Source organism: Rhipicephalus sanguineus, chromosome 7 (assembly GCF_013339695.2).
Source record: "Rhipicephalus sanguineus isolate Rsan-2018 chromosome 7, BIME_Rsan_1.4, whole genome shotgun sequence".
NCBI classification, from domain to species: domain Eukaryota; kingdom Metazoa; phylum Arthropoda; class Arachnida; order Ixodida; family Ixodidae; genus Rhipicephalus; species Rhipicephalus sanguineus.
Window position 1 is genome coordinate 145,389,521 of NC_051182.1, and position 27,122 is coordinate 145,416,642.

General features: G+C 44.4%; 1 protein-coding gene across 1 annotated transcript in view; it reads left to right on the plus strand.

Annotated features, from left to right (window-relative positions):
• LOC119400173 (uncharacterized) overlaps positions 1 to 25,669 on the plus strand; it is a 49,812-nt gene extending 24,143 nt beyond the window's left edge. The window contains 10 exon segments of the mRNA XM_037667162.2: positions 4,909 to 4,999; positions 8,317 to 8,351; positions 10,873 to 11,078; positions 15,431 to 15,505; positions 16,006 to 16,068; positions 20,460 to 20,531; positions 23,616 to 23,732; positions 23,734 to 23,885; positions 25,005 to 25,164; positions 25,256 to 25,669. Coding sequence (XP_037523090.2) covers positions 4,909 to 4,999; positions 8,317 to 8,351; positions 10,873 to 11,078; positions 15,431 to 15,505; positions 16,006 to 16,068; positions 20,460 to 20,531; positions 23,616 to 23,732; positions 23,734 to 23,885; positions 25,005 to 25,164; positions 25,256 to 25,521 — 1,237 coding nt within the window. The 3' untranslated portion in view covers positions 25,522 to 25,669.
• Positions 25,670 to 27,122: the final 1,453 nt, after the last annotated feature.

Consider the following 27,122-nt stretch of genomic DNA (forward strand, 5'->3'; position numbering starts at 1 on the left):
AGTCCTCCACTACAGCATCTCTCATAATCATATCGTGGTTTTGGGACGTTAAACCCCAACAATTATTATTGAGGTTATCATTGAGATGGGGTCATTTCTCAACTTCTTGCAAAGCGCATTAAAGGAGTACTGACATGCATTTTAAAATTTTTCGGGTTGTTGCTCTAAATGAAAGCACGGGTGTCGAGAACCCTAAAAAGAGTGTTGTGGTGCCTGGGGATGCATTGCATATATTTTTAATACCGCTTCTTTCAACCAGCAGTTTCGGTTTCGGTTTCGAGAGGGCGGCTTCGTAGTAACGTGTCAAGTCTGCCTGTGACGTCACGGGCAGACTGCAACCCACGAAATATGCACCTGCTGTCCTTTGCTGTCAGTCGAACGTGGTTCATGATGAGTGAACTGTCGTCCAGGGCCTCCGACAGCGATTTCTGTGATTTAGGCTGCATGCAGAACCCAGACTTCGCAAACCAAGTGAGCTGACTTGAAACGTCATTGGGCTCTCCATGCGGTGAAGCTGCCTTGCAGATGCCGGGAGATGAAAACTTTAAAATCAAACTTAAATATTTAAACGTGTTTCCCAGATGCGGTGTGGGGAGAGCGTTAACAATACATGCCAAAGAAACCAAAAACGTTCGTTTTGCTGCACTTGAAAATCGTGTCAGTACTCCTTTAAACCAGATAAAGTAACAATGCACATCCTTTGTTCCTGTGATGGCAGCGGATATCTATCAGCGGGACAATAGATATCCGCTGACTACGACGGCAACACCTGTGTCTTGAATTGACGTCATCCCACCTAAAGTCCCTGAAATTTGTAATGTAGTGACGTACTGTGGAGAAGCTCGCCTCCTCTCTATCCTTCCTCCTCCGCCCTCTCTGCGGCTGACACAGCGTCGCTATTGGCCAACTACCGTCATGTTGGGCGCGCAGAGATCGTTTGTTTACAGTCACTCTCAATTGCCAGCTTTGCTCCAAATTTCTTCCACACTGTCTGAGAGCACATGTATCGCTCCGTGCATCTTTTGTTGCAATGTAAATTTAGTTACAAGGGTGTCATCGCTTTTCAGCGCCATAGGTTGGTGCTGCCCTTTCGGAAACCGAAACGAATTTAGCAAAGGCAGAAAGCTCCTAGTGACACAGTCTTGTTGGCACGATGAGTTTCAGAAATGAACCAAATTGGAGTGGAGAAATTCAGACCAGTATGTTCGATTTGAGTTGATTAGGTTACGAGTATCTCACTGTAGTACGTAAATTTAGTTACAAGGGTGTCATCACTTTTCAGCGCCATAGGTTGGTGCTGCCCTTTCGGAGACCGAAACGAATTTAGCGAAGGCAGAAAGCTCCTAGTGACACAGTCTTGTTGGCACGATGAGTTTCAGAAATGAACCAAATTGGAGTGGAGAAATTCAGGCCAGTATGTTCGATTTGAGTTAATTAGGTTACGAGTATCTCACTGTAGTACATAAATTTAGTTACAAGGGTGTCATCACTTTTCAGCGCCATAGGTTGGTGCTGGCCTTTCGGAGACCGAAACGAATTTAGCGAAGGCAGAAAGCTCCTAGTGACACAGTCTTGTTGGCACAATGAGTTTCAGAAATGAACCAAATTGGAGTGGAGAAATTCAGGCCAGTATGTTCGATTTGAGTTAATTAGGTTACGAGTATCTCACTGTAGTACGCTTCGAGGTTTGCGCAATTTGCTGCAAGTTATAACATCTGAAGCGGGTTAAATTATACTGAACACATCACTGTTTCTCTTTGATGAGCTAACACAGCATCCGTGCGATTTTGCTTTGTATCAAGAGTACAGTCTGCATTTGTGTGCTACACGCCAAATGACTCAAAGTCGCAGACTGACTGAGTGCAAGAATTTGATTTCGGAGCTTCAGAAATTCAGCGCAGTTCTTTTGATAAAACAAGAGACTTGAGCGCGATGTCCCACTGTAGAATGGCAAATTTGTGGCTCTCTTTGTTACAAAATCGGTGTTTACACCTTATGGGGCTTTTTGTCTCTTTATCCCCGATGGTCACGCGGTGGATTCGCAATAGAAAAGTACACTATCTACATCTTTGGAAAATTAGGTTACTATGTATCTTCGCACAAGGTGCAGGCCTGACCGAGATAAGTGGCATGGTCATAGCTAAGCTTTACAAGCCTTGGCAACACACGTGCAATTTCGAAGCGCGTACTGCTGTTGATACGTTGAAGACATGATAGCGCCAGCGCCCCGTCTGTGTGTTTGTGCATGCTTGGTACAAACATTAGAACATAAGCGGTACTGAAGCTGTAACACCCCTTCGAACCTTCGGAACGGTTGCCACTAATTCTTCCCGCCGGCTTTCGTGGGTCATAACTGATACGCTCTGCAAATTCACCTGACAATATCGAGGATGATTATCTAGGTTTCAGAGGGCTTGCTGTATACCGTGATGTTAGCGTTGTCTCGAAAGTGTCATTTACAACGATTTGCAATAGGACCTGCGATGCAGGCTCTTTACAAAACTTGCGTGCTGAATTGTAGTGTACAAGCTTCAGACATGTCATGGACCACCGTTACGCTAGTTTAGACACTTTCACTGTGGAATAGTTATCAAAAGAGTGCAAAAGTGCAGGTAATAAATTTGTATAACCCACAGGAGAAAAATATTGTGCCAAAAATGAAAACGCTTGCAGCCAGACTGCAAGCATGAATGCTTGTAGCGCACTGCCTGGCTGTGTGCACATCAATTCTACGAAATGTCTGGTACGCTGGTAACGCCGGAGCAATGCTGGCAAGGAGGGAGAGCGAAATGAAGGAGAACCGAGGAGGAAGCAAGGCTGAAAAAGAGTGTTGCTACTTTACGGAGTTTCAAGGGCTTTAGTCCCACATATATATAAGTATCAGCTGTTGTCACCAGACTCATTAGCGTGTGACGTTGTTACTTTACCTAATCGATCGCATCTTGCGAGTGTCCTCACCTAAAAGAATACATGTTACACCATGATTGAGGTGCATGATAGCACCCTTTCCCAGCTTCTGTAGCAGGAAAATACTGCTTTGCTTTGGTGGCCGCTCTATCGCACAGCACGCGATTTGAAAAATGCATTCACAAAAAGCACGAACAAGCCAATTATGACCACTTGCACAAGCAGAAGTTTCGATTTATTGCCTTGTATTGCCCTGAGGTAGCACTTAAACTTTGTTATATTGGAATCTCGGATAAACGCACTTCATTACACTAATTGAAAAATGGTTTTTCATAAACGTGAAGTTATTAAAACAACTACTTCACTATATTGAAGTTTGTTATATAGAGGTTTAACTGAATATCTCTTAACGGATTACCGTGATTTAAAAATTTCCATAACCCTTCACCACGGAGCAATAATTCTTGAGAAGGCGAAACTGCGCTCTCTCGGATGTCCTAATAAGGCCACGGAATCGGGCACAGCACTGACGCACCCTCTGTCGTGAGAGTCCCCTATCGGAAAGGGAAAAACGCGCGCGTCGTGCTCTTCGACGAAGCTCGCTGGTTCAAGGTCGTTCGGCTATGATTCGCCATTCGGGCTTTATGCCCAGTTAGGTGTTTTCGCATGCATTCTAGCCGGCGCCATATTTTTCTGTAAATTAAAGGAAAAAGTTGCGTCACATACAGGAAAATTACCTGAGTGAAATATCTTGTAGAACACGAAATTTATGATTTTCGGTAACGTGAACTCGATAGGTTAGGCCAACATCAGTGATGCAAAAAATCATGCCGTGATGACGTCACAGATTGCCAAAATTTGTGACATCATCACATGACATCATCGCTTTGCATTGCCTCCGTGATCGGTGGTCCGATCACGGAGGCAATGCAAAACTAGATGAGGTGCAGAAAGCTTGTAATGCCTCAGATCCTGGAGGCAGCCCAGAACCTCTTTAGGTGCAGAAAACTTTTGCACGGGGGTGGGGCAGGATAGACACATCGACTGAAGAAAACGAAGAAGATGGCTTTCGCCTTCGAGTCGTCTTAGTCTAGTGCATAAAATTAATGCACCCTGTGAGTTTTTTCAACGAATGATAAGACTTACTCTCCGAGAAGTGCTTCTCGCAAACGTAGTCGCAAGGCGTGAGCTCTCGATCTTTCCTTGGTACGGCATGAGCCCACACTTTCAACCTCACCGGGTCACTAGGAACTTTGAAGGTTGCATACCCACTCCTTGCAGGATGCGTACCCATTGTTGCAGTTGGGCGCGACACATTTCTTGCCCATCCTAAAAGAGCAATACTTCTTCATGGAGTAATACTTCTTTTTACGTGCCTTAGTTGCGGCGCGAGTTCGAGAAGTCAGCGCCGCCGGCACAACGCAGAAGCCACTGAGCGCGCTAGAGACAGAAAGCCTGCAAATTGCGAAGGAATGCACGGCGAATAGGGAACATTCCCTCCCAAGGCATCTACGCAAGCGTGCACGCAACATGCGAGCCAGGAAAGCGAGGAGCGGGGTGTGGCAGACGTCGTCTGCTCCGGGGCCACAACTAGCAGCTCGTTTCAAGTGCTGTACGGCCTATAATTCGGGCAGTATCTATTATTAACTGCAGCTAAAATATCTGTCACATCTATCAATTGATGTCCAGACAGAAATTTGAGAAATTTTACAATGTACGAGGCGGTATGACGATTTTTATACGCTGTGTCCATAGAAGAGCATGTAAACGATGGCAACATGCCGGAAGCGTCATCTGTCATGCTGCGGCGAAAACCGCATTTCTTGCGTGATGCTATTGCGCCGCCCTCGTGCGCTGCGGCGGCCAAGCAGTTTCTCCTCCTCGAATACATTTCTCCGTGCCCTTCACTACAGCATTTTCCATAGTTTATACATTGCGTCAGTGCGTAAAATGCCACAGTTGGTCAACTACTTTGTTGGTGTGTTTCTTTCTTTCATGCAGGCAATCAAAATGTCAACAAGTCAAAGAAGTTGTGGGCAGCGTGTTTCAGAAAAAGCCACACGTGCCAAATGGCAAGGAAAAAACACTAAAGGTAAAAAGCCTTTTTTTTACAGAAGACTCATAATTAACAGAACAGTTGTGTCAATCTTTGGAACAGATATGTATTTCTGTGTGAACTTCGGATGACCTTTTAAATCCAGAATTATTTTAACTGCGGAGCAACTTCAGGGACCGCCCTCTCCTCATCTCATATCTCGCGCTGATACACATAAGCGAGCAGGCTACACGTTTGGAAAGCAAGCACGCTTGCCCATGAAAGCCAGCGAAGCGACTGTAGAGAAAGGGATGAGCTTCCGTCCCCATGGTGAAGCCCCCCTGTTGACCTGTTCTTTATTCGAATACACTGCTCCTACATTAATGATGATTGCACCACTCCTCCTCTTGTGCAGAGTTTTCAACATCCCCTGCGCCCCCACAGTGGTGCCTGACAAAGAACTCCCAGCACACACAGATTCTAAGTACACACTGTTCATCACTATTCACATTAGTTCCAAGTCGGTCCTGGTGAGATCATCCGTGTTTCTTCCTGCACCTGGACTTCCAGCTATGCTTCTGACGCTTATTCCACACACGTGGTTTCGAACGCGTTGCCCTTGATGGACTTGCACTGTCGATGAAGCAGTTTTCGTTGGCATGGACATCCATTATGCGGTCTCTTCCACGAGTTTCTGGTGTAGCTCATTTTGAGAAGTTTTCTTTTTGATTTTCTCGCCTTGGGTGCTGTGTTCACCTTGGAAGCATCAGCCTTCTGCTTCCGCCTTGGTCTGGGGTGTTTCATCCGCAGCTGTGACACTGTCTAGGCATTTCGCATGTGCACTGGCATAAGGGGTGTAGATAGACATTCTTTTCCACCTTGACATCTGTAGCTTACTCGAAGGGCTACATTTATGAGCAATAGAAATGGCAGGCTTCTGTGTCCACCTTGTTTTTCCTTCCTTTATTCTATTTCTTTTCGCTTGATGAATTGTCTGATTTTCTTCCGCCAGGCACATGTATCCACAGGGTTGAGGACTGCATAACACCTGAAACTGTCATCTTCGGTGTGCACTCATCTTCAAGGTTTGATGGATCGCCTTTTGGATTTTCATAGGCTTCCCGCTTTTCTATCGTAGAAGTCTCTTCCATCAGATACACCTGAGTTGTTGCAGCTGTCTTTTCATTACCTTCATGGGTATTGCAAGTTGACAAGACTTCTATAGGTGTGGAAGAAGTATTTACAAGTTGACGTGGTTCTTCACTGTCGATCTTTCATATTGTATTCTCTGTAGTGGGAACGCTAATTTGTATGCTTTCAGTATGTTGCATTATTTGTTTGGTGTTGTCTCGTCTAGCTTCTGTGCAACAAGATTGTTGTTGAAGAGGTAAGGGCTGGATTGTGGTGACATAGACTAAGAGAGTATTTCTCTTTCTGCTTATGTTCTAATGCTTTATTTTATTGAGTCAGAGTGAGCCTGCCGAGCCTTTAATATATCTGCTATCTTATATTCTGTTCTCATCTTGGCTAGAATAATCTGATGCAGGGCCGTAACTAAGGTGGGGTTGAGGGGGTTCTGACACCCCCCGAAATTTTTTCATGCTTTAACTTTTCGGGTGGCACTAACATACTTTCACACCTTCACAGGGACCATTAGTTGCCAAAGTTAGCCGTTCAACACACAAACACCCCCCGAAAAAAATTCCTGGGTACGGCCCTGATCTGATGCACGTAAACGTCGGCGTCCTACATCTCAGCTACCAAATGATGGACGGTCAACTGTATCTTCTAGCTCCTTATCGATTCGTCTGAGAAGCTTGTACTGCTCAATCAAAATTTGGTTAATATTCCGCAACTTGCTTATTGATGGGCGATCTAAATGCGACAGACTTTTGATGTTTGCGATGGTTTGCGTGGCGGACTTGCCTACTTAACTCTGCCTTTCAAATAGGGCCTCCATGGTCCGGTCCAGTGTCGGAAATGTAGGCAAAGTTGGTGTCAACGTGGGATCCGTCACAGAAATTTCGCACGGCGGAGTCCTTGGCGTTATCGAGATGTCATGCTTCACAATCTGGGTCTCGGGGACGGTTAGGCCTCACACATCAGCTTCACCCAGCGATGGTGCCACGACAGTCGTCCACACTGCAGATGCTCTCGAGAATTTGTAAAAACCGCTCGGTTTCACATCAGAAGTATTTTTCTCCTGGTTTTCACGCCACCAAAATGTAAAGAAAGGGATGAGCCGCCGTCCCCGTGAAGCCCCCCTTTGATCTCTTCTTTATTGGAATACAGCGACAGGGAAATTCTAATGTCAGAAGTCGGATACAGATCTGCAGAAGAGAGAATCAGAGGTGAAACAGCAGTGCCGGGAGCTAGACGCATCACACACGGAGCAGCAAACATTGGACAAACAGTAGAAAGAAGACTAGGACAGAAAAGAGCAGATAAACACAAGGGAAACACAGGCAAATCAATTCTCCGCAGTTTGTCCTGCTTTCCCAGGCAGCACAGAACGTTGGCCCGATGTTGGCGACAGATTGGCAGTTCCTGGCCCAAGGATAGCCCATGGTGGATAACATGCCGCCAATATTGGCGGTGCCAGTGTAATATAATGGCGACGTTGGACCAGTATTGACAATGTGCCGCCAATATTGGCTGTGTCAGTTTAAGGGGGGACACTGCTCTTAAAATTTTTTTTCCTCATTTCTTGATCGATCTTGATGATACTTAGTGAGTTTATGTATAATTGTGCACTGATTTTAAATATGCAATTATTTTTATAGTATAACTAGTAGTTCTTAAAATACAAAATATTTCACGTGCCTTTTGGGGAGGAAGATTTTTTTTTAACAGAGAGAGTTACAAAGTAAGCCAGCATATCACGATAACCTGTAATCAGAACTGAGTGCAATGCAACAAAAATGGATGTTCTATGCCCATTAGAACAAAAGTTACAATATGTTGAACATTCACGAGTGTGTCACTTTCAGACTGGGATTTCCTTTGCGAATGTTCAACATGCTGTAACTTTTGGTCAAATGAGCTTAGAACATCTATTTTTGCATATTTTTGCAATATTTTACATATTTTTGTTTTCTTTGCTCCAGTTTTCTTGTTATGGCGCAGACCGCGCATCTTGATCCCAGTTGCCATCGCACTGTTTTAAGTTCTGTGTGGCGCACGATAATACGTGACATGAGTGACATGATTAAGTGCTTTCATTTAAGGGGTTCGCCTGGTGGCACCCACAGGGCTAGTGCAGCCACACTGCTATGTCGGAGAGAGTATGACTGTGCCTTTTGTGTTGGCCGTTTTGTATATAAGAATCGATTTCATCGCTTGTCCTCTCCTTGGCTTTCTGGAATCTGTGACAGCGTCTTCAGACAACGTCTCGAACTTCACCTTGCACGTGAGTATCAGCTGTTCTTTCATTTGAGTGATTTCTTGTTCGGGTTTGCATCTTATCAATTTCGTCGTGAGCAACTGTCAACGGCGATCAGTCACATAGGTGTGATTTTAGGTGAAATGTGTGATAATGTACATTTCATGCGCAACTTGCATGACTTAGCTACACTAGAACATAAGGTAAGGCCTATGTCGCCCAACTAGCAGGCAAGATCGATCTCTGGCATCATTTAGTTCACACACCGACACGCCTGCCTGATAATTAATAAGCTGCTTGCACAAGAAATGTTACTGTGGCACATCGGTAGCTGTAAAATTAAACGTAACGGCTTTTTTAGTGTTCTGTTTAGCCTGATGGTACTTTTCATACGCGATTGCTGCAGACGAATGCCATGTGCTCACATTGGACCCCCATGCTTCAGCCGTGCGTTTTTAAAACTTGGCTAATGAGTTCATGGGCTAGATCGGATGCCATATAACGGCAGCAGTGCCATGAACATGAGGAAACAAGATGTAGCAAAATAATTATCCTGTTTGATTAATTAGGGTTAATAAAGTGTGCATTTGTGACTAAAGCTCTGTCTCCACTGCCCTGGCCATGTGTTCCCCCAGCTTCATGCCTGTAGTTATGCATGTGACGGATTGATTAGGTTCAAAGATTTATTTGTTTTGGTCATCCTTCGACCTTTTTGTGCTGGGAATTTGTTGTGAATCACCTCCTTTAGTTCATAAAGAATGGTGGCAAACTGTGCAAGAGGGAAAAAGTCTGCCCACACATGGCTGCATTACCTCTGCTGTATTTAGGAAATTTGCTGAAGGGCAGGTATAGGTGCCATCATTTCAGTCCCAAATCTTCTTGCTAGTCTGTCAGCGGGTTAACAATGGTGGTACTACAGTTCCAGGTTTGGTCAGCAACACATCATCATGGGTTCTTCAGATGCTGCAACAGCGTGGTACTTAATACATTCTATCCTCCGTTTTAAAAGGGTGTGCATTTATTTATTTACTTGGATACCCTAAGGGCCCGGAGGGTATTACGTAGGGGGGGATTAATCAGAAGTGAAAGATACAGTCACAATTCAGGCATACAGTAATTGAAAAAATAATACTATCATTACAATGCGAAAACGTAAAGATGATAATTCGGGCATTTAGGAAAAAAAGAAATATTATAAATACAATGCAAACCACATGATTTACAAATATCAATAGCGTCGAGATGGTTGTTTTTCACGTTTGTACAGTTTCTCAGATGAACACAATGAATGAATACATGCGGTATAAATACAATAAAAATGAGTCAAACAGGCCATTGCCCCAGTAAGGAAGTTCTTGAAGGGCATAGGTACAATATAGAATGTGCCCTTTGAATGCTCTTATCCTCTGTCCATTGGGTCTGTGAATGTGTGCCCTTTTCAAAATGCAACCACTGTGAGCAACATATTGGGACAGAACACTGCATGAAGCTTAAAAATTGCAAAAAAGTCTTTGAAACTTCTCCTTTTAATTGCTCTATTGGACAGAAACTTTTCTTTTGTGGGCAGTTTTACCAAAGGAAATTTCACTATATGGCATGATAAATGAAGCATATCCACAGGTAGAACCATATCCCTTTTTTGCTGTGCTTCTTCACTTTTTCTTTGCTCACGAAATTTATTGTTTGTACATATAAGTGATAATTTACCACCAATAAGCCAGCACTCATTCCTTTGTCATGTGGCATCATCATCATTGTGCTGCTGCCTTAGCATTTCACTTCAAAGTGAGACAAGCCGCATGTGTATCGTACTTCAAGAAGCATGCCAATTTCACGTCCTTGCGAGGTAAACTTTAACAATGCACAGTTGATCAAAAAGTATGAGTTAAATGGTGCATCTAATTAGCAGAGAACCTGTGGCACCAATTATACCGTTTTGCATAGCTTCCACATATTCACTGCACATCGAAGACTACCAATTATTGCACTGTACCACATTGTCCGTGTGGCTATTAGGCACAGCATGGATCCTTGTTGCATGTGGTAGTACTTTGTATGGATATGTTGGTATACTAGGCAAGGTGCAAGCAGGCTGCCTGCTGCATTATGTTCGTGAAAAATGGGTTCTATTTATGCAGACAGCACTGTCATATTTCATCAGTATGCAGTTTTATTCATTATCTATAATTATACCACTACATCATTATTTGCATTAGGCATATTTTGCAGCAGTATTATAAAGCTTTGTAGCATAATGTGGAAGATAAGTTTTTTTTTTGTTTACAGCACTCTGTTCAAATTAATTTCCCTTTTTCTTATTTCTGCATGTAAATTATAGGCTACAATTTTTCCAGTGTATGTTGCCTTCATGTGGTTATAACATAGCCCTCTTCTCATTGTCGGAAAACATTGGACTTTTGCTTGAATTTTGGAGCCTGACTGGCTTTTTTAATCAGAGCTGTTCTGGACTTGACGTGTAGTTCATTATGACTGAATGAACAAAATTTACACAATATTTAGGCCACCAACTAGACCTCTTTGTCCACAGAATGCCAAAGCTCTACGCTGTTGTGAAGTTTCCAGAAGAACGGAACAAAGTTGCGGTTGTACCACTTACGTGGCTGACCGAGGACTGCAATTTCTGCTTTTGGCCTCCCAAAATGAGAAGTGTGCGAGTTCATGAACTAACTCGTGACCTGGTGGCACCATCGGCAGAGTGGGGCATGTACCCAGTCACCATTATGGCACGATGCAGTAAGTAAAGCTGTCAATCTTTTTGTGTTAACTTTGGGCACGTGAGACTGATTATAAAAAAAAAAACAAAAAAAAAACTTTTCACGCAAGAAAAGCCCCACATAGAGGGTGTGCCACCTTCCTCGTCCCTTAGTTTCTTTGTTTTATTGTTGTTTCCCCTTTACACGCCCAATTAGGTAGGCATGCCACTTTATCTCAATCCCTTCCTATCTTTTATTTTTTTACTGTAGAGCACTTCAGGGGGCCAGGCTGTCGTATGCGTCATCGTTGCTTGGCCTAACGCACGCAAATCTACCTATAGCATAGCCAACTGTAGCATATTGAGCACATGCTCACACCAAAGAGAAGTCCTCTTCCTCTTGTTCTTCAAGTGCCTTGACGATGATATTAAGGATGAACATTGAACACTGGCTAGGGAAACACGACAACACAAACCATGTATGAAAATTACAAAAGGTGGCAAACGAAAAATAGAAAAAAAGAGGAAGAAAGGGGAAAAAAGGGAAGAAAAAATAGAAACAAAGAGTAAAAATACAGAAAGAAACTGAAGAGAACAAGAAAGAGCAAACCAGAGAGAAACAAGTAAGGCTGCCCAGCTCTTCCTCATCGAAATATATTTCGCAGATGCGAACGTGCGGTGAGCTAAACAAGAATGTACCCATTTCTTGACATGGCATCGCCTGTTTCCACATATCTTGGCTTTCAGGGTCACTGGGAAACACGAATAACACTTTTTTTACGACTCCTCTGTAGCCAGAGTGACAGCACGGCACACAGCATGTCTTCGGCATGGTTTGTCAAGCTGCCACTAGCTATTTGTCGCGTTCGAAAATGGGAACAGGCACAGACAGCACCGCACGCTCACGATAAAACACGACGTGAACGAAGCCGAGACACCGCGACACCACGCTATTGCCTTGCTGGCTCAGACGAGCGCCTCCTTAGCACCGGTGGCGCCGTGTCTCTTATTCGGCAGCACACAAAGCGCTCTCATAGAGGGACTGAGAAGTTTTATGACCAGTAGAAAGTATGGAGGGACTATGGCGCTGCTTTGCTTTCTCAGTTACACCGAGCAAATGGATTTGAGCTGGTGATCACTGTGCCTCCAATAGCCATTGCCGGCGCGTGGCTGAGCCTTAAGCTTATGCCACCATGGGGTTGCAATGATCACAACTGCAGGCCGCTTGCATTTTTCTCTCCAGTATGCCTACATTATGCAAGTGCCAAGAAGTATGCAGACAAGCTTGAGCTCTTTACCATGAACACTGATAAGCGTTAATATGGGAATTGCGTTGATATTATGGAGGTGAAGTTGCGGCTGAAAATGCGTTGCTCCTGGTGTTGATCAGAGAGTGAGAGCACATTGTGCCAATATGCTGTAGCAACTTCTCATTAGTTGCCTTGCACGGGCAGATAACGTCTTAGCTTAGTAGACGAAGAATAAAACAGCGCTAAAGATGGGACGAGAAAAGGACACATACACGGGGCTCAACTAACAACCAAAGTTTATTGCAAAACAACTGCAATATATAGGAAACAGGTATCTGTGCAGAACCATGAAACATAAGCGGAAATGCGCGTGCATGTGAAGAAGGCCATACAGCAAACATTATCGAGGCATTGTCACGTCAGTGGACCCCAGATATATAATTTCACAGCCGTGAAACGATATTGTCGCGAGAGGAAACGAGGGTACGCTAACACAAGAAACATCGTTGTGTTAAATGTGGAAGGCTTCGCTAATCTCGCATTTGCACTGCTCGTTATAGTGCCCCATGACCACACACTTGTCAAGAATTGGCTGACAACCACAATTTTTACAGTGGTCAGCCAAGTGGCTGGGGACAGAGCCTTTTAGAGAGTAAGCATGCTCCCTCAACCTATCATTTATGCATCGGCCTGTTTGGCCGACGTAGCAGCGCTCACTAGTAAATGGTATCTTGTACACAATCCCTGAAACACATTCAACATAGTGCATAGTGTTTTTCTTAGCACCTGCTTGTTTCTTAGGTCCTTCACTGTTAACCCTGCGGCACAGCCTAGCAAGTTTGCCGCGTGCGCAGAATACAACTCTTACACCTATTTTGCTTGCAATCTTCTTTAGCCTGTGCAAAACCTCATGTACATAGGGAATAACAGCCTTGCTAGAAAGAGGCTTGGTAAGTTGGCTGTTGCTTTGTCTCTTATTGGGCATACTTAGTGTTGTTAGGAGAGTCTTGGCAATGAAAGTTAGCAGAGGCTTATGGAAACCAGCTTGTTGAAGAGTGTGCACTTGTTGCATAAAACTGCTATCAACCTGGTGGTGACAAGAGGGAGCTAAAGCTGCCTTTAGGCAGGAATGAGCGATGCTTTGCTTGACTAATTTAGAATGCGCAGACGTGAAAGGAAGAAAGCTTTCCTTTGACCATGGCTTGTACCGCCAACAGACATGGTCAGACACAAAATTCATTTCAAGGTCTAGGAATCGTGGCTTGTCAGAAGTAAACTCTGATGTTGATTCCAGTTGCTCCATTTCATGCCGAAATACGTAAAATATTTCACCAGTGGTTTGTTGAGGGTTAGTTTGATCAATTGTGTAAAAAACTAAAAGTCGTCGACCTTAACTGGGCTTTTCTGCTGAAGGTTAGCCATGACACTTCTGTTATACTGTGTGTGTAAAAGGTCACTAAGAACCGGAGCTAGGCATGAGCCAATGCACACTCCTTCACGGTGGGCGTAGAAGGTGTCCTTGTGAAGTACACAAGCCGAATGTAGGTAAAGGTGTAGTAGTTACAAAAACTGCTATGCTGAACAACATGGCGCTGTGTTGTTTGTTTCCTTTCTGTTGTCCTTGTCTTGAGCTGCGCTGTAACCAAGTTAAAATGAATCCCAACCAATTAGCCCAGCTTGCCGTCTAGTATGATCCATGGTGCATAGTGAAGAAAAATTGAGATCTACATTGGTTTCACAGCTCATGTCAACATAGACATTGCACTCCCTGTCTACCAGAAGTTGAGGAATGGTTCTTCTCTTCCTGTTTCTCATCATACAAATTATAAAGTGTCGCAATTAATTATTCTAAACCAGGGGTCGGCAACCTGCGGCCCGTGAGGCAGTGTTATGCGGCCCCCAGCGTGATGTCAAACCCCTCTCTTTTTTCCTGTTTCGTTTCCTATCTGAAGGCTGACATTACAGTTTTGACCTAAAATGGCGTTTGCTCTTGTAACCTATATTTGTTTTCAACCTAACAATATTCGCACTGAAAATAAGTATGAATTTTAATACTGTTTTCAACATTATTGTCAATTCGTTGAATTTTTTCACTTAGTCTGCCTCCCCCCTTTATGTTAGCCGTGCGGGCCCGCAACTGTGTCAGCTACATGCAACTTCGCCCTCCGCCTCAAAAGGTTGCCGACCCCTGCTCTAAACAATAATTATTCAGAGTAGGTTGCACAATATACCCTTGACATTTGTAAGACGATCTGACTGGATTCAGATCTGTGTGACGACGTGAATCATGGATGCAGTCATTCTAAAAAGACAGGGTGTGCAAACACGGACACAAGAAAAAAGTCTGTACACAACAAACTCCACAGTCAGGAAACCACAAATGCCTTTGTGGCATTTGTGGTGTCCTGACTTCTTTCTTTTGTTAGTGTTTGCCTGCCCTGTCTTTTTAGAATGAATACGTACCAACTAGTTCAGCTCTCTGTTATTCTAAAATGGATGACTGTGGTGGTTTGAAAGAGTGCTTGTACAATCTGCGGCGTTTCTCATACATAAAGCCATATGATAACGTAGACTTCATGCTGAGAGCTGAGGCTGGTCTGCTAATGATCCTGAGGACATGCAGTACCAGCTCAGTAAATTTGTGCCAAATTGTCAAAACCGTTAGGTGTTTCCTTAACAGCTCACTTTTTCATTGGACCACTCAATCTGCCTATTTATGACAAATGACAAAATGGGGATCGAAATGAAATATTTATGTGCAGTTGAAGCAGTTTGTCAGTAGGTTCGCACACTTTTACCGACTTGAATGTTGCCATAAATTTCTCAAGTTAGTGGGAACTGTAGAACCACATATTAAGATATGTGCTGCACCATAATAGTCCTATGTGTCATGACAGTGACTGCTAGCAATATGAATGACTGATAACTTTTAAAGCATATAGAAACATTTGAAACTGATGCTTTGGTGTCATTCTGCAATTTCTTATCATAGCTACGCCACTTTGCTATCAATAATTACTAGCGGTTGCAAATTTATTTCTTGGGACAGTCTTTCAGAGAATGGGGCCTGCACTCTTTGTGGGTTGCTTGATCCCATGGTGCCTCTAATATTATTTGCTTTGAAATTTATGTTTTGTTCACAGGCACTTTTGAAAAGGCTGAACGACGTGCCACTAGTGTACAGTGTTCCTCATCCGTCGACACAACGGAGCAGTCGGGTAATTCCTTACATTCATTCTTTGCTTGCATAATATTGCAAGCTGATGCCTGCTTACAATGCCTGTCGAAGCAGGTAAAACAATTTTGGAAGAGTTACATTTATATGGTGACTACTTTGCCATTTGGGCCAACCAGGAGGATAATGTGAAGACACCATTCGGATCTAAATGGCAGGCTGAAGTGTATGCAACACATAGTGTCCATGAATAACACAGTGCCTAAATTTCCAGACTAATTTGACCCTGTGTCACCGTATGGTAGCCTCCAGTTCTCCTCAATGCCCCAAAATGTGGTAGTGCACATTGAGTCCATAAACCAAAATGGGGCTTGCTTTACTGCAGTATCTTTCCAAGGATACTGTACAAGCTTGCTTTGCCACCTCATGCAACCTTGAAACAATTCACTTTCTGTTTCATGCATTCACTTCTACCTTGCAAATCCAAATCGTCAATCTAAAAGTGATTTAAAATGAATGTACATGCATAAACATTCTTTTTAGACAATGAAGGCCACTATGAAGAGGAGGGCCGTTCGTCACCTCCGGTGGAATTGCCTGAACCTCGTAAGTAATTCATAAAATAGTTCTTCAAGCTGCCTCAGTGAACAACACCTGTGTTATTGGGGTTTGCGAAAGGTCCTCAAGCTGAAAAACGATGTTGAAGTACTTAAAATTGCTGTTTTCAAAAATGCAGTTGGTACCTCGATTTCACAAGTGGCTGGAAACTTGCTAGTGTGTGCTATGCACACCAATGCATATGTGCAAGTCATTTGTTTCTTTTTTCTTAATATGTGCGTCGACATCTTTCCTGTTCGACATCGGAGACCAAGTTGACAACACTGTCAATGGTTGATCGGCCTCTCCTAAAGCCATTCATGAATTTGGAAAAGCAATTATTACTAAGTGCCACTCTAATCTTGACAAGACCATTCTTTCCATGACTTTGCCAATGCAGCTGCCTAAGTCGCTCAGCCGGTAGGATGAAAGTTTATTAGGGCACTTCCCTGGTATAAGCAGTGCAATTATGCGGCTGCACTTCCAGTTATCTGGAACATTTTTTTACTTCCAGGAAATGTTGTAGTAAGACAACAGGATCTGTCGTGCTTCTGTATCAAGAAGGCGGAGCGCAGCGTACGTAATTCCGTCCGGCCCGCGTGCCGACAAGTGTCGGGAAAGTGAAATTGCAAATAAGTGTGGACATGAGCTTTTAACTTTAGTTAAGAACATGAATGATTTACAAAATGCATTTTACAAGTCAAATTGAAGTTGCGTGCAAGTTTAATTTCAAGTGAAATTGCATTCCATATTTTAGCACCAGTGAACTGGATTAACCGTTTGCCATAATATGCATTCCTACAATTGGGATAGTTAAAGTTGCTATTGCCTGCATGCCTTGGTCGGTGCAAAAAACTTACTCACAGGTAGTGGAAAGTTGGTGTTAATTGCAGAATTAATACCACGGTTTTACAATTTCGCTGAGACATGAAAGGCACTATCCGAGTAGGTGAAAACTAATGTGAGCTTAGGCAAGAAGAGGACCTATGCAGAAGCAAAATTGCTGTTGGTGCTTCCAACATAGATCTAGTGCTCCAAATGAGCATGCTGGTCGGGCATCACACTGTACTGCAGCCTATGTGCAGGCTCTCGTCTAATCAGCAATAAATAAAACAGTGGGCAGTGCTAAGAGTCAGGTGTATTGTGCTTGGAGGATTGAGTTAAAGGGACCGACACCAGCCAGCACATGTGATTAAATCCTGGTGGAAATGAAAAGATCCTGAATAATAGCGACAGATTCAAACATTCTCTTCGCAACCTGAGTAGTTATTCTTTCAAATTTCATTTAAAAGCCACAAAAAACCGGTACGTGGTGCAGCCTAACGGAAGATCTTTGAAGGTGGATGATGAAGTTGTTAAGTTTGCTATACATGGCCTGATGCTTTCATGCGTACCATAATTAGTGTTAAAAATTATAGTGCGTATGTTGTTTCTATCCCTGCTGTGTTCTGTGCTACATATGAGGTACAAAAATTAGCACGCAGAGAAGCGGTGCTGATTTTGTGGCAACTAATTGAACATGTTCAGCTGTGGTGCATGCATGCAGTGTGTGCAGCATGCGCAGAAAACCACCGCTAGGGTGGCTAGAAGGGGGAGGTGTGACGAGCGTGGTGCTTTTCGCTTGCCGGAGAGGGTACCTCGACGCGCCAATGCCACTAGGGGCGCTGATGGCAGAGGCACGGGTACGGCGCGGATAGTGAATGGCGCACTTCGCCGGGTTTTCAGCCAAGTGCGCTGTGATTCTCTTCACAAGCAGTCGCTACTTTACAAGTATGTCATCAGCTGGTGCTTGCGCTCTGAAAGGCCGGGTCTCTAGAATGCCGGAAAATTTCAACGACAAAAAAGAATACCCAGCGTTGGTGCATTGTACCTTGGTTCAACACTTGATGCCTCAGCTATGTTGCAGGAAAGCTTGTACTTTGTAATAATTGTGATGAGTGCAAGAACACCTGTCTTGTTTTCAGTGCTGGCGGTAAGGCGTTACAAGTAACACCGTGGCGCATCACTTTTTCTTTTCGGTAATTTAGTAAGTGCTCGTTACCATTTAGAAATAAAGCCGCTGCTTAAGTTCTACTAAATTTTAGTGTTCAGCAAGTTGTCCCTGCAATACGGTAATGCTGTTTATCAGTTCTGGTTTCAAAATAAAATTTGCTTCTACCTGCTGCTTACTGCAGGTATACATACGTTACTGGTTGTTGAATGCCGGGGCAAGCGAGGCTCACCTTGAACGCCTTCGCATAAACGCTCGCAATTTTCGCGGCACTTTGGTAGGTTAAACGGGCAAAAATAATTTATGCTGCAAATATTGTTTTCCGCGAGACTAGATAATTTCGGGATTTCTTTATTCGTACATGATCTGCACATATGTTTTGTGCGCCAGTAGATGCCCACCGTCAGAATTACTTAAAAGTTTGTTAAGAGATAAGTGATGTATATTGTTTTCGGGGAGTGTTGATCATGAAATCTCATTTTCTGTTTGCCGTGACATTGAGAAATTGATTTACCATCTGCCACAACGTTATAAGCCATCAGACGCAACTCTAATGTAAACATTAGGCTACTATATTATAGATCCGGTGTCTTGTGCAAAGTTTTCTAGTTATATGAGTAATTCACTTAAAATAGTCGTTTTGGTTAGAGGCTTTATGTGAAATATAAATAAGAGATTTATTAAATTGTTATTCTGGTTCCCGCAGCGTGGGCGCACTGATTCAAAGTTCTGATCTTGGAGTAATAGCAGAAGTAACCTGCGCTACCTTTCTTCCAAGGGTAATGCGATACTTTTTTGTGGGTAACGTCGGGTGGTAATGCGTTTCTGTTTTTGTTAGCGTAGCGAGTAACGCATTTAGTTACGTCTTTTTGGTAGCGCATACAATAACTGCTTGTTTTAAAGAAAATGCGCCAAAAGTGTGGTGCGATATTGTTCCTCACTCGGGTGCACTTTTTTTTTTTTTTTTTTTTTTGAGAGGCATGAACCAAACATGAGATCTATGAGTGCTGTAGTGCATGAACATCTTGGCATGCATGACAGTAAAGTTGTGTTTGTGTAAAAGCTGTCTGCTCAATGTCTGCTGCTGGGGACATGTTGTTGCGCTCTTAATACATGACTCATATAAGTTAATGAGCAACTGTGGGCCGCAAAAACTGCTGCATTTGGAAACCGATGATTGAACGCTAAGTGAAGAATTCAAGCTGCGAGTTGCACAAGATCGTTCAGAACAGCAAAATGAAGCTCTTGTACCAAAGTTTCTGCTGGTGGTTAAAGGAATTTAGCACGTTCAAATTACTATTAAGCCTTGCAGTGATTTAACGTCTTTTAACACACCTGCAGCTCTGCCGCGAATAACCGCAATATCATTAAGTCTACAAAAGTTGGCGTTGGGTCTCGCGTGTAGGCCTTTTAGAGAATGGTTTTCAGAGGCGAGAATATGACTGTCAATTGGCTTAGGTGCCATGTACTGCCATATGCTCAATCGAAAAGTTTTTACAGCAAATGGGTGACCGCCACATAGCGTGAGCGCAATCTTTGCGGAGAGCAGCGCATGCTCACTCATATGTCGCCTGCACAACGGTACCCGCGCCTGTGCGTGCAGCACCCCAAGCGGCATTGGCGATCTTTGGGGACCGGCTTCAGCGGCCGCTTTTCACACCTCCCCATTCTAACCACCCTACCGCCGCGCACAAGCGCGAACCACTCTTGCTCTCACCTCCCACTGTTAGCAGCACGTGTTTCGTGTACATAGCTTTATATTCCACAGATAGAAAAATTTATTATAAATGTTTTACTGCATTTTCCATGTAACTATTCCGTGATTACACACATTGGCCAGCAAGCTTTCATTGCGCTAAAGAACACAGGTAACAGAAAAATTGGTAGTCAGTCCCATTAAGAAACTGCGTGTGAAGACTGGAAGCTCCTTGTGTACACACACACACACAGCATATTGCTTATTTTGTACTTTATCAGAGCTGCCAAGGTCTCTCCGCCTGCAAGCATGACCTGTTTACACACACACACACAGCATACTGTTTTTTTTTTTTACTTTATGAGAGCTGCCAAGGTCTCTTGCACCTGGAAGCATGACCTGTTCTGTTCGTACTCCATCACCACAAAGGTTTTATGAGGTTCAAATAAAAGTACATTGCGCATGGCCATGTTCAAGTAATTTTTTTCTGTAGGTGTCATTTAAGCAGCCTACAATGCTTACTCTTTAAGCCAGTGGGACCAGGGCCGGTGTGTATATGTTGCATCATAAGAATGCAGCATGTCTGTAGCTGTATGAAATGGATGCAGTGTAAAAATTAAGTGTGTCTATTATATAGATGGGTGTGCAACCCATCTTAGTTTTGTTGTCTTGCTAACATGCCATTAACACTGGATTGCTGCTATTTTTCTCTAGCTGTACTGTCCTCTCCCAGGCACGTGAAGAATGAGGAGCCACAGGAACGTGAAGGTTCGGAGGAAGCCACGCGTGAGTCTCCTATCATTGATACACTATGCATGTGCCATATTTCAGCCTGCACAGTCCCTATTGGTGCACCTGCCTTGAATTTTCTCTCCTTGTTTATCCCCGTGGCTATAACACTGTTTTAGCATTCAGAAGCTCTGTAGGGGATGTTGTGCCACAGAAAAAAAAATGCAGAGTAACTAGGCTCAGTGCCCTATGCATGAAATGCTGCAAGGTTGTCTTCAGTCTGCAATGTCATCATCATGGCTTGCATCAGATGCCGACCAAGGCGTGTTTTCATTCCTTTCGTTTTCTTTCCGGCTGCGCTACACCACCGACAGCGCTTCTGATGGCCAAGGCAGTAGTTGTAGCCATGATGATAAACAAGGAGAGAATCGAGGCAGGCTGCGTGATTGGGGACCCCACAGTCTATGAAGTGGCCCATCTCAAACCACATTTTGTAAGTAAATATTGCCCTTTCAATGAAGCCATAGTGCTAAGACAGGTACCACAGAAAGAGGACAGGACATGCGCTCATGTCCTGTCCGCTTTCTGTGGTCCCTGTCTTATCAGCGCTATTGCTTCATTGAACGTAACAAAGCAACTCCCAAAAGTCTGTTCTCTTAAATATTGCCCATGCAGCTCCGAGTGCGTTGCTCTAGCATTCTAGACAAGTTTGTTGACATCTGGTCCTATTCTTGAAATGCTGCCCTTGGGTGCATTTGGATAGGATAAGGACTGCAAAAATTCATTGCGAGCCATTTATTATTTGCATGGTAATATCTTATGCGGGCAAGTTGAAAATAAATATTTTCATGGGCGGTGACATGTTTAACTTGTTAACTGTACACTAAGCACCATCAAGTTGTATACTGCTGCTATGCATTGGAACTGTTAGTATTGTCCCTGCTGTAGTTGGTTGCGAGATAACCAGCCAAGACGGTATTATACCCCTGTCACACGGGCACCCGTGAACTCCGTTTAACTCCCTTGTCTTTTCCTCGAGGGAGATGGGGTTCATGTCACACAGTCACCATTTCGCTGAGGAAGTTAAATGGAGCTTTTGGTGGAGGAAGTTCGGTAATGACCATTTCGACTCGACGGAGTACTCTCGTTCCCAGCCAGCTACTGCTACGCTGAAAACCGCACTAGCAAAATCGTCCTAATGAGCTCAATTATAATTTTAAGAACTATGCTCTTTTTTGCGTAGCATTTCACGCCCCGTAATGTAAGTTTTAGTTGTATTTTTTCGCGCATCAGCGCTTGTACTCTCCACACCAATGCCTCGCCAAGCCGCCGCTGTGAAGCGTCGCACCATATTTGTATCTGCACATGTGAGGCGCACGCACAAGCACTGTGACAGCAATAATGATTCCGAGCACTTCATCAACACACAAAAACATGTTTTTGTTGCTTTAAAGGCGACTGCACAGGCAAAAAATTGGACGTTTCCACCAGCGCAGTAGCGCTGTTTCTGCCCCATGCGGCAACCGTCGAAAGCTTGCACCGAGCCGTGTAGCACGGCCACAACTCCATTCTCGTAATGCTCCATGAGGGAGTTAACTGCCGAACGGAGTGAAATGGAGTTCGGTGGTGACCGTGTGACAGAGGTATTACAGTTGAACCCCTTCGTAAGAGAAATACACCAGGGGGCAATTCTTGTCTTTTACAGTTGCCGACCGTTTATTCGGACTCGGCGGGAACCGCCGAAAAGTACGAATAATCGAGAGTCCGAATAAAAGGCTGCACACAAGCACAATCACAGACGACCAAGTCGGCCTGTATTTCTGCCGGTGTTTGGCCATAAACGCAAGTTGTAGCACTGCCACGGCCTGCGCTTCATCGGAGTCACTGTTCACCTATGCTGATTCAGGGACCCGACAGACAATCTCATCATCGCCCAACTCGGCGAAAGATCCCAAACAACATCGTATTGAGGTCGGCCGCCTTCGAATTGGCGAATAATTGTGGCCTTTTTCGCCATCCCCAATGTCTTGTGGTTGCCGCGTTTCTTCGTTAGTACCGACCGCACGGATGGAATGGGTGGCGTCGTAGCTGTTGTAGCCATTTCAGGTTGAGTCGGAATCATCCTTGCGGCCGCTGTCACCGCTCTCCCAAAGCGCTTTGCCCTCTGTTCTGCTGAGTGCATTCGAATTCGCCCCATTTTCTTTGAACCTCTTCTCGGCAATGCTTGCCAGGTCCCACGACACTGTGATACCAGAGGACCTAAGTATTCGCACATAATTGAAAAGGTCTTCATCAGAGGGAACACAGCGCAAAAGAAGACTGGGACAAGGAAGGTCGACGCACACACAGCACTGTGGGTTCATCGCCCTTGCTTGTCCTCGTCCTATTTTGCGCTGTGTTCCCTCTGATGTCTAACCAACACGCCCAAGCTTTGATACTAGGTCTCCTTCAAGGCACTTTTCTGCTTTCTCCCATACCGAACGTCACACTTTGAAACACGCTGAACTGCTTGACGGTGCCACGGTTCCAGTTTTCTTTGGTAAACTTTATAACAGCGAGCTTGAATTCCGCCTTATATATAATTATTGTAGCCCATTGCAAGGGAACAGTAAAAACGTGATGGATGGATGGTGAAACCGAAACTTCTGAAATCAACCAAGCATGCCTTGCAGTGTGGACGCTGAGAACGAGGGGAATAGTTAACGTGACAGGCCCTCGCACGCCTACGATGCAGAAAATAGTCCATGAAGTGTCGCGAGCATGCGTGCATTCTCGCGGTGGAAGAGATGAGAAGATAGAATGAGGCAAACGCTCGAGCAGTTCCAATGACCCGTCAGCAGGTTTGGGTGTTCTGGTACGATATTCTAGAGACCGTAGTTTGGGGGAAGTCCTCGGAAGAAGGGACTTTGCACTCACAGCCTGTTTTATGTATGAATGCGCTCGCCTGCTCAGTGAGGGGTGCGCCTGTGCAGAGCATTGAAAGGTGCCAATGTCTCTTTGTGCGCGTGCCGGCAAGCTGGCTTGGGCGGGTTGGGGAGTGCAAAATACACGAGCAAATTTTTTTTTCTAGTGATGCTGGCTAAATATTAGTGGTGCCCAAATTATGCAAGTAAATACGGTATGTACTCTTGTATGTTTCAGCTCTCTTGTTGCGGATCCTGAGGCTGCCTGCTGGGCCTGCGGCAGCAACAGAGGGAAACACTGCGGGAGATGCGACAAATGAGGCACGAGCTACGGCTTTTGTCTGAGAGAGTGCAGCTCTCTGAGACTCTCGATGGGAGCCGTACCGTGCCTCAGCACGCCCCGCCAGCACAGCCCCCTGCTGACTTGCCCCGGCTGCCTGCTGGGACAATTCAAGAGCTGGAGGCAGCAGAGGCAGCTGTGCAGAATGAGGCTGTGGCTGCTGCTTTGGTGTGTACTTCCTTTATTTTTGATAAGCCTGTGTAACATGCAGAAATTTAGTGCTGTTTCAAAATTCTGTGTCTCGGGAAACAAACTAGTCAGGCAATTTGCATGAGCCACTGTACCATTTACTGTGGTCTCTGAAGTCGAAGTGAAATGTGAGGAGTAGCAGATGATGCAGACAGCATCATGTGTTCCACGGGCAGTGACTAGGAAAAGGCTGCTTAAAACCAACACTCATTCATTTTGTTCATTTATCGTCCTATTTCATGTCAACTGCTGGGATAAAGGCCGCTGCTGTGATATGCAGTTCACCCTGTCTTGTGCTAGCGGATTTTGTTTTACTGTTTTTTTTTAAGCTAACACTTGCCCAATTTTACTGGGTTAAGAAAAATAAATGTTCCTTTGTTTATTGTTACCAGATTTTTAAGCTATAAATATCGCATGGCACTTTGTTGGCTATTACAGAAAAAAAAAGACAAATAGAATTCACCGTCGTCTAATGCAACATTTATTTTCGTATCAATTTCATCTGTGATGAAGATTTGGTGGCTCTAAGATTGCCTCTTGATATGCCTTGATCACGTGCCAATTTAAGTGCATTTATCTTGTCCCACTCTGCTCACAATGCATTGCTTAAGAACATGTTCAAGCTTCTCTTCGAAGTCCACATACATTATCGTTTTTAACCTGTAGTAGCTTTCTCAGGTGAACATTCAGCCGAAGACATTTTCAACCTTGAAGAAAAAGTACTGGCATGCCTTGAAGCAGCACAGAGAGTAATTATACTAGTTCATAGCTGGAATAAATATTTCCTAAGGGTTTATGACTGTCTTGTATTTAATTTCATAACAGCGAAGGAGAAGCACACGTGCATATCGGAGAAGGACACTGAAATGTTCTAACACCCTCTTGGTAACCTTCTTAGCTTGCTTATTGTGAGGGCTGATGTGGCAACACATTTTATGTCAAGTGAGTTGAAGTTGCCATAAAAAAAATTGAAATGTTATGATCTCCAAAAGTCACTCCTTTATGGCAATTACCTCGCCTTGCAGATTTTTATCATGAAAACATTGCGATGTACAGTTTGAATTTACCCCATGTCTGCTTCTTGCATTTTTTTTACAGTGCAAGCACCTCCTGCAGATCGGGGGCAAAGGCCTTCGAGAAGTGGGGGCAAATGCCATGCAGGCTGTGATGGCACATGATGTGCAAGTGCTCTACAGCCTTCATGGAAGGAAAGGAAAGCGAGCCTTCATAAACCTGAGGCTCTGCAGATTGGTAACAGGTAAGACTTTCTTGGTCATTTTTTTATGCGTGTGTACTTGTGTGTCTGTAGTGCTTCGTGTGTACTACAGTCTTTATATTCTTGTATGCAGATGTCATCTGCAAAAAGGCCAGCTGCGACATTTCAGAAGCGCAGAGCTTCATAAAGAGGTGGCTGCCGGGGTCTGGTGACCGCTGTGGGGGCAGGAAGCGGCGCTTCAAGGAAGCATTTGTTGTGGAGCAGCCCGATGATCCTTGCCGTCCATGCGGGGATCATCGGCTGCCCGCAGTAGCTGGCTTCCTGCCCAGGCACTGTGACCAGGGCTTTGGCGGCACCGCCATCGTCAAAGTGCCCCCCTCGGCTCCACCTGCCATGTGACTGCAGTAGGGGCCTTCACCTGCCGTGGCCATCCTCCGCGCCTCCTGCCAGCCTGCTCCTCCTGCGCCTGCCATGGGCCTGATTTGTAATTAGTGTAAATATTGTAGATATTTCTGCATTTTTTTTATATAACAAATACAAAAAATACAAAATAAATGGCCTGAAGATTCTATAGGTGGTGCCACCAGGCACTGCTCAACTGGCTTATGCTGCTTGCCAGACTTTGTTTAGAAGCATGATCACTGTAGTTTACAAGTGGGCAAGCTTTACCTTCCATCGTTCCACCTGAGTAATTTCCTAGACTTATGGATTTCCTGTCACACTCCAACAAAATCTAGCAGAGTGGGCCTACATCCCTACCATGGACACAGGTTTTGGTTTCAAAAGAAGTGCTCTGAACTGTTTCAGTATTCTTATTTACCAATTGTGTCTGTGTGACGTTTGCTTTCAGCATTTATTTCAGTAAAGATTTTTTTTTCTATATGTGGTGTTACAGCACCAGAGGCACTCACTATCACGAAACGGAGAATGGGAGGTGGGTGGCAGGTACATGAACTGAACTTCATTTAGTTTGATGCCCAACTTTTGGAAAAGGGAATGAGTTGTAAAGATGAGAATGAGTAATTGCTTTACAACCGTGGTGCAACAAGTATCCACGGCCTAGCATGAAATTTTCTGTTGCCCCAAATATACTGCACCACAGAGCTCGTACAGGGCTGCTAAGCTGCAAGACCAGGACCTCGAGGCAGATTGTATCGTCTTCAGGTAAAAAAAATGCCACTAGCTAAAGATCCCTATTACTAATGGTTACATATCGGCCAACCACCGGTAGCCAATATTCGTCGTACAGCGAACATCGGCGTAATAATGGCATTTGATTGGCTGAGATATGGCCCTGGAATGGCCTGATGCTGGACGTACATTGGCAACTACGTCGGCGATACGACGGCCTTTCGTCGGCATATCTACAGCGGCCCGGTATTGGCTGCATAGCAGCAAATACAACGGCAGAACGTCGGCATGAACACCGGCCCCTCCGTCGGACCGAGATCGGACCAACGCCGGCGTGCTGTAGTGTAGTGTAGTTCCTATAACTTTGGCACACACCCACGCTGGGAGATTGGCCAAGAACCGGATAGTTTTTAAAATCTAATTGTTAAAGGGACCGACAACTGATTTTTCTCGACCAAGTTTTTTACGGCGCGACAGGAAGCTTACCCTTCGTAGCGTTTGTAGCTGCAGTGGATTATCCTAAAAGCACGCAGTTATTTTATAAGCAGTATTTTTCGATCTGAAAGGCTCCAAACACGCATGAAGGCTTGCTCCAGCAACGCTGAGAATTGATAGCAATGCCGCTAGCCCTTGTGAAAGCTGTCGTTGTTCTGCTTTCGCAGGAGTTACTGTAGCTATGCTTAACCACCTTTATTTTGAGCTTTCCAACCATTTTTGAAAATTACAAGCTGTTACAATGAGATGATGTGGCTTTATACACGTTCTCGGTATTTGTACAGCGTTGTGCGCGCCTGCGACCAAGGTTGCCTGCGCCTGTGTCATGGATGGCTTTTCGCGGCATGGGATCATTACGCCAAGCGAAGGCAGCG